General features: G+C 35.7%; 1 protein-coding gene across 1 annotated transcript in view; it reads left to right on the forward strand.

Moving 5' to 3' along the window:
* The window catches only part of FZD3 (frizzled class receptor 3), a 51,561-nt gene extending 43,468 nt beyond the window's left edge, over window positions 1-8,093 (forward strand). Inside the window, exons 4-6 of the mRNA XM_008588669.1 lie at window positions 2,295-2,528; window positions 3,145-3,195; window positions 8,029-8,093. Of these exons, the coding sequence (XP_008586891.1) occupies window positions 2,295-2,528; window positions 3,145-3,151 (241 nt within the window). The 3' untranslated portion in view covers window positions 3,152-3,195; window positions 8,029-8,093. The remainder of the gene's footprint in view (window positions 1-2,294; window positions 2,529-3,144; window positions 3,196-8,028) is intronic.
* The last annotated feature ends 462 nt before the right edge of the window (window positions 8,094-8,555 follow it).

Below are 8,555 nucleotides of genomic sequence, written 5' to 3' on the forward strand. Positions count from 1 at the left end.
AAGTGGCAGGCAGCCGGCGGGTACAAGCAGATCACATGGCGAGAGGAAGCAAGAGAGAGGAGGCAACAGAGAGAGGGGAGGTGCCAGGGTCTTTTTAAGCAACGAGCTCTCGAGGGAACTAATAGAGCAAGAACTCATTAATTAATCCCCCCTCCCCCAGGGAGAGCATTAATCCATTCATGAGGGATCCGCTCCCATGACTCAATCAGTTTCCAACACTGCCACATTGGGGATCAAATTTCCACATGAGTTTTAGAGGGGTCAACACAACCAAACTCCATCACCACTTGGAATTACCTGGGTCATATCACTTAATTTCTCTGGAAATTACCTGTAAAATGAGTGGGCAAACCTTCACCATTTGCAGATAAATTTTTGGAGCAATCAGAAGTCAGTTTGAACCAATGTTGGGATATAAGCGTATACGAACAAGGACATTGATGAAAGAGGAACAAATCTGTTGTGTGTATGCATGCGTGCACTCGCATGTGTGTGTGTGTATTTTTTTTTTTTTTTTTTTTTTTTTTTTTTTTTTTTTTTTTTTTTTTACTATTTTTGACTTATTCTTTCTTCTGTCTAGTTTTTGACATTTTGTTTTCAGGATGTATGTAAATACTGTTTTATCATTACTTTGCGAATGGTTTCTAAGACTTTTAAGCTTAAGTTTGATCCTTGACTGTTGCTTTTGTTGTTATGATTTTTCTGAAGTTCTTTAATCTCTTAGGACCTCAGTTTCTTCATCTATAAAATGGGGATCACTATATCTATTATTAATATATATATAATATCTTTAGAAATATCTTCCTAGGACATTAATCTCTATAATAACAATATTATTAAGAGGATCAAAGGAGAATGTATGTAAAGTACTCAACAAATATTAGTCTTCCTTCAGCCCTTCTACCCCAGCACTAAAAGCAACAGCAATAATAACAATGCTTTTGTAATTTTAGAACTTAGGATATATTTATTTTCTCAATATATGATTCAGTCTTTTCATTTTGGACATTTATTTTTTTCAGTGAAATTGTTTATCTTCTAATTTTAACTTTAACTCTGATTTTCATAGTGAGTATTTATTTACATAAACCAAGACACTGGTTGTCACAACTGTTTAATTAGCTCTTTTTTTTTTTTTTTTTTTGGTGGCTGGCTGGTATGGGGATCCAAATAATTAGCTCTTTTATTAATTTAATTACTGCTTTGTTCATCATTATAAATATCTATCTGCCTTAAGCCCTTTCATAGCAGTTAAAAACTTTTGCTCTTAACAGTAATTTATCCCATTAAAACTTTCCTCCTAAGCTTTTAATAGGTCTGGAACTTAATTGTATGTTTGCTTAAATTAATTTTTCATATTATTTTGTTCTAATTCTGACCACTCATGTTTATTCCAGCACTAAGCAACTGCTTCTGCCATAAAATCAACTTGTAGTCTTAAAACAACTGCTCTTACAAGTTAAAAAATGTTGTATCCATGCTACAATAAGGCCTCTACTACATCCATAGACCATGCAAGAAAACAATTTTTCTATTTTGTAGTTATGTCTTTGTAATATTTCAGTGCGTTGAGAATCATATATTTCTTTAGCTGAAAGGGACCTTTTAGAAATGATAAAATCATATGTCTTCATTTTATAGGTGAGGAAAATGGAGGAAAGAGGGGATAGTGACTTGTCTAAAATCACATGTTTATTGATTGAGTTGGAACTAAAGATCCTGATTTCCTGGGCCAGCCCGTGGCTCACTTGGGAGAGTGTGGTGCTGATAACACCAAGGCCACGGGTTCGGATCCCTATATAGGGATGGCCGGTTAGCTCACTTGGAAGAGCGTGGTGCTGACAACACCAAGTCAAGGGTTAAGATCCCCTTACCGGTCATCTTTTTAATAAAAAAAAATTTTTTTTTAATCCTGATTTCCTTATTCTTACCCATAACTCTTTCCATCATACCATCTTAGGGGTTGACATGGATTTTTGGTACATTCTTTCCTCTGTCAACAATGTTACCTTATATAGGTCCTAAAGACCTAATTTGAAGAGCAATTAATTTTAAGAATGACATCAATATTGCACAGAAGTATTGGGTATTGGTCTATGGGGTGCTTATCTGTATTTTTTTATTTGTACTTATTTATGGGGTACAGAGTTGACTGTCAGTATTTGTGAACAGTATTTGATGAAATCAATATTAGTAGCATGTTCACCATTACAGATCGTAATTACTTTTTATGTCCCTAATCCAGTTACTTCCTGTGCTAGTCTGTATTTTAAACATGCTATTTTGTTGTCTAGGGTAGTGAATGAGAGTCGACAGGTCCTCCAGGAGCCTGATTTTGCTCAGTCTCTCCTGAGGGATCCAAATACTCCAATTATAAGAAAATCAAGGGGAACTTCCACTCAAGGAACGTCCACACATGCTTCTTCAACTCAGCTGGCAATGGTGGATGATCAAAGAAGCAAAGCAGGGAGTGTCCACAGCAAAGTGAGCAGCTACCACGGCAGCCTCCACAGGTCACGTGATGGCAGGTGAGTTTTTTAGTAGCTTAGTTTACTTCGTATGCTGAATTATGGCCATACAGCTTTAGAAAAAGAGTAGCTAATTCTGTAATAGAAGTTGAACATTATTAAGCATTTTGATCTGCTGAATAGAGTTGTCCCAGATTATGGTTAGACTTAAAGCCAGTCAGAGGAGTTTAAAATGTAGACTTAATTCTGTAATAGAAGTTGAACATTATTAAGCATTTTGATCTGCTGGATAGAGTTGTCCCAGATTATGGTTAGACTTAAAGCCAGTCAGAGGAGTTTAAAATGTAGACTTGATGCAGTAAGCAATATGGAGTCATTGTAGGGGATTGAGCAGGGTGAAAGCTGTTATTTTAGTAAGATTAATTCAGCAAAGAGTTATGGAATACTTATATATCAGGCACTTTGCTAGGCCCTGGGAATACAAAAGTGACTTAGGCGTGATCTTTGCTCTTGATAATCTCACAGTCTATTTAGAAAGATAGTGCTATGGTTAAGAATGTGGGTCTGGAATGATAAGCCTCAGTTTTCTCATCTGTAAAATGGAAATAATAATATTTGCCTCTTTAATAACATTGTAAAAATTAAATGAGATAACATATCTAATTACTTGCAACAGTACCTGATATCAGCTTCTGTTATTATTGGAAATGAGCAGTTAAAATAAAATGTAAGTATGATAGTGTATATGCCAGGGGTTGGCAGACTTTTTCCATAAAGAGCTAGACAGTAAATATTTTATGCTTTATGAGTTTTATAGTCTCTGTTGCAACTATTCAATTCTGTTGTTGTATGAAAGCAGCCATAGACAATATGTGGTCAAATGGGAATGGCTGTGTTCTAATAAAACTTTATTTACAAAAATAGCAGGGGGCCAGATTTGGCCATCAGTCCCTAGTTTTCCCAGCCCCCATTTACTAGGTAGCATCGAGGAGGAAGTGATTAATTTTCAGAGTGGGGACAGTTTCTGAAAAAGTTTCACAGAGAGAATGTTTGAAAGAAGTCTGGCTGTAGGTTAAACTGCTTAGGAGCTTTGCGGTAACTCAGTCAGGAGATGATAAAGGTTTATAGAGTACTGGCAGTGGGAAGAGGAAGAGCTGACCTGGAAGATATTTAGAAAAAAGAAATGATAGGAGTTGATGATAGGTTAATATTAACAGCTGAAGAGAAGGAATGCACTAAAGATTTTCTTTCTTTTTTTTCTTTTTTTCTTTTTGTTTTTTAGATTTCTAGTTTGACAAATTGAAAGAATGAAAATTCTAATATCTAAAAAAATTGGGGGCATTCTGTGAGTACTGGCAGTGGGAAGAGGAAGAGCTGACCTGTGTTTCAAAAAGCAGCAGTCTTTTTTTGACTCTGATGTGTCTTCTATCTTTTATCCATTTCTTGTTCCTTTCCTTGCCAACTTTTGAAATGAGTATTTTGAATATATGTGGTGAAGGACCTATTCCATCCTTCATCACCTGTAAATCTAGCCTTTTTCTCGTCCCTCCCTACCTAAACTGTACCCTCTGCCATCACCAATGACCTCTTTTTAACCACATTCAAAGATCCTTTCTCCGTCTTGCCTTCTTTCCTTCCACTTAGCGCTCCTGTATCAGAAGCATTCTTCTAAGTGCTAGGGATGCAGAGATAGAAGGCAGAAGAGTAGACAATCAATTATAATACACTTCCATGGGTATAATAAAAATATGTACAGGGTACTTTGGGATCCCAGAGAAGAAAACCAACTAACATCACAGAAAGTGAGAGAAAAGGTCACAGAGGAGATGGCACTTCTTTGAATAGGATTCAGAGGAGGCAGTTGGGAATTAAAGACAATGAAACAGCATATGCGGAGATGAGGACAAGCGGGCAGTTAGATACCTTGGTATGTACAGCTCAAGCATAGCATGTATGTTTGGGCAACTGTAGAAGATGAAACCAAGCTGAGGAGTTTTCCTGACAGCAGTAAGAAACTTTTACAGGACTTTGGCCATTGTGGTGATAAAATCAGATTTTTATTTTAGAAAAATCACTTGGCAACAACAGATGGAAGAAGGAGATTGTCAGTAAGACCAGTTAGGAAGTTTCTACAGTAATTTAAGAGTCCTAACTTAAGATACTGATAAAGAGGAAGGGAATTAGGGAGTCTTTTAGAATATATTTTATCAATCACCACCCTCCCTGAATTCTCAGCATTATTTAATGTTTGACATTATTGGTTTCATTCTTTTCAATGACAAATGAAAGTTATTTATAGTAGAACTCCTATACATGTAGATAAATATGTAGAAGAAAGGTAAGGTGTAATTTCTGCCTTCTAGGAGCATGTAACCTTGTAACAAAGATAGGACATACACATATGTACCAATTAAATAATAGCACAAGTCGGGATATAATTAAAACAGTGTTGGAGATGATAGATGTTGTAGAACTTCAGGAAAGAGAAAGATAAGATTGGTCCATGGAAATATCTTAGACAAGGTGAATAGGGTGAATGAGTGGTAATTTGATAAGTGGTAAGTTCATATTGAATAGAGAATTTCTGAGGGCAGTGAAAGATAGATTTCAGCCAACGTGATCGGAATGGAACTAGAGCTCAGATAAGGAAGTTTATAATCATCAGTATAAGGTACTTGGTAATTAAAATTGTGGGGTAGAATCCCTCAAATCACAATAGAAAAAGAACAGAACAAGAACAAGACCTTGCTAAGTATTTATAATGATAATAATACAGGAAGAAAACGATGGGCATTTGATTCAGAGAAAGTGAGTATAGACATATGAGGGAATCTGTAAAAGTATAGTGTCATGAAAACCAGAGGCTAGATAATGACTTCTTGTCATGGCCTTTCCTACCTCTGTTTAATCAAAATTGTACCCATCCTTTAAGACCTATGTAATCCCATTTTCCATGACAGTTAATTTATTGCTTTTTACCTGTATCACTGTTTTCAGTACAGTTGACTTTCGTCAGTTAAGTTTGCAGCTTCTGGAGAAGAGAGCTAGGAGACATACATCTCTGTATTCCTCTGAAAATTGTACCCATCCTTTAAGACCTACGTAATCCCATTTTCCATGACAGTTAATTTATTGCTTTTTACCTGTATCACTGTTTTCAGTACAGTTGACTTTCATCAGTTAAGTTTGCAGCTTCTGGAGAAGAGAGCTAGGAGACATACATCTCTGTATTCCTCTGTAGTATCCAGCAGAGTGGAGGCATATGTACAGTAGGAGACAGGGAGGAACAAATCTATCAAATAAATAACAACTTCAGAAAGAATGTGGGCATTTCCTAGAAATCCAGGGCCCAGAGCTATGACGTCAGCCTACTAAAGGTCTTCCGTAATGTGACACATGAATACTCACACTGTAGGACCCTCTGCCACACCCAGAACTTCAGGGCACATTTGAGAGATTCCAAGACCACATTGAACCTAAAAATCTGTACAAGGATTTTCATAATTCCAAAAGCCATCTCATGGAGATTTCTTTCTGCTTCAGTCCATTTTTAACTTTGCATAGTAACACTGTCTTTGGCCATCCTGTCATCATCTCATGGTGTCTTGGCCATGAGATCACACACACACCCACTTCCCAATACTCTGGTCCTGACTCCCTGATGGATAATTATCAATCTCTGCACTATGTGAAATAAAACAGGCTTAAGTAAATACACCTACACATGTATGTCAACTTCAAAGAATAAGTAATTGGTAGTTAGATGAGAGGATGGGTAGAAAAGAAAGAGTAGGTAGGTGGAGGTTTGGGAATGAGCGATTAGGTTGGTAAGTAAGTGACCTTACAAGGGAAGGCTAGGGAATGAATAATGAGATACTAGTGAAACTATGGTTAATTCATTTACTCAGATTAATGGTAGCAAATAGTGTGGAGAATCAAAAAGAGTAAATCATGTTCAAGTCTTTTTCATTTTGACTTTGGAATGCATGTTATCTTTTTTAACAACAGCAGCAAATTAACCATTCTAGTTGTTTTGCCTAAGCTTATATTCTAGAATTTTTTGTAAGTAGCCATATATGTCATTTAAATAATTAGACATAATTATTCAATATAGTAATTTTTCTATGAAAAATGTATTCTTTGAATCTCATTTATAACTCAAACGCTTAGATTTTGTCTTAGAAAATACAGTTTATATTTTTTAAGGTTTTTAAAATTTAATTAATTTTATATCATTACTGGAACACTGCATCATATTTTACTTTTTCATTTGCTGTATTTGTTTAAAATAGATACTTATGAAACCATTGAGAGGTGAAAGATCTCCAAAACAGCTGGCAAATCATATTTGGGAAAGTCTTCCCCTCAGTTTTAGGGTGATAATTACAATGCAAAATAATAATTATTAAATTTGAATAACAAGCTCATTCTGAAATATTTTCATTTGCGAACATTGTAATTATTTTACCAAAACATGCAGGACAAATTTAAAACCGTTCAGGTCCTAAATTTGATATGTCTTTTAATATTTAATAAATAAGAATTAAATACTCTGTTACCCATTAGCATGAGACATTTTAAAAATATTTAAATATGCATCTTTTCATTCTTTTTTTTTTTCAAAGGACTAATAAAAAAATTGTAATTTTTTTTCATGACTTTGACTGGCTTAGAGCTTAATTTTTTTATATGTTCTTTCTTCTGATGGGGCTTAGTGAGTCAGGATTGCAACAAAAGAATATTTAACAGCCACCACTGCTGCCTTTTTCAAGATAAGTACAGTGATGGAGGAGATTGCCTTCAATAAGCAGTGTAGCCCAGCTGGCATACTCAAGCTGGGTCTTGGGCTAGAGGTAACAGAATTTGCTTTAGCAGGAGTATAGGTGACAAAGTGTTAGGATGTAACTTCCAAGTGATGCAGCTTCTATGAAAGAGCATCTTCACAGCCTCAAGCCCCAATGAAAAGAAATTAAGATCACTTACAGGTAATTCATTCAGCAGTTAACTGGGCTATCTGGAAAGAAGCTGTCAGCACACACCTTAATCATTACTTGCCAATTCATTCACTTATTTTTTTTTTAGGTGACACTAATTTCTCTCTGATTTCTCATATTCCCTCTTCCAGTACTAGTCTTTTAGTAAAATTTGAGTTTCCTTTACTATTAATTATAACCAATCTTCTAGACTTCCAGGGGCAATGACATGTTTCTTCTATTGTGTTCTTCTCTGTGAACCCACTCCATGTTCAAAACTCATTCAAAAGAGAAAAGTACCCATACTTAATGGAGTAACCCAACATTACTTAACCTTAGCTTTTGTCCTTTTGCAGGGAATAGGACCTTAATTCTGAGCCTGAGTAGATTATCTCCTTTTTCTTGTTAGCCATGTCAATAATTATACAGTGATAATGGAATTTCTCTAAATAATCAAAAGTTGGTTATTACTTTCTTATTGTTGGTTTCTTAATCATTTCACTTACTGAGGCATTTTCATGAAAATTATTAGTGTTATTTTCTAGTCTGCTCTGTTACCCACTTCAAAATAAACTCTCCTATATCAGGTATACTCCCTGCAGTTACAGAGGAATGGAGGAGAGACTACCTCATGGCAGCATGTCACGACTAACGGATCACTCCAGGCATAGTAGTTCTCACCGGCTCAATGAACAGTCGCGACATAGCAGCATCAGAGATCTCAGTAATAATCCCATGACTCACATCACACATGGCACCAGCATGAATCGGGTTATTGAAGAAGATGGAACCAGTGCTTAATTTGTCTAAGGTGGAAAACTTGTGCTGTTTAAAAAGCAGATTTTATTCTTTGCCTTTGCGTGGCTGATTGCTGTAAGTCACTGTTATCATGCTTTCAGTCAGGTGCAGGTTGTATCCACTGGAGAGGTAGATTTTTGCTTTTTATATTGCATCAAACTTGGAACATCAAGGCATCCAGTACCCTAAAAATTATGTCATCATCACAAAAATAATTCTTCTTTCTAGGTTATGAAGAGATAATTATTTGTCTGATAAGCATTTTTATAGACCCACTTATTTTATATTTAGAAAATTCCTAAGTGCGTGGTGACTG

This window comes from Galeopterus variegatus, unplaced genomic scaffold (genome assembly GCF_000696425.1).
Source record: "Galeopterus variegatus unplaced genomic scaffold, G_variegatus-3.0.2 Scaffold4950, whole genome shotgun sequence".
Taxonomy (NCBI): domain Eukaryota; kingdom Metazoa; phylum Chordata; class Mammalia; order Dermoptera; family Cynocephalidae; genus Galeopterus; species Galeopterus variegatus.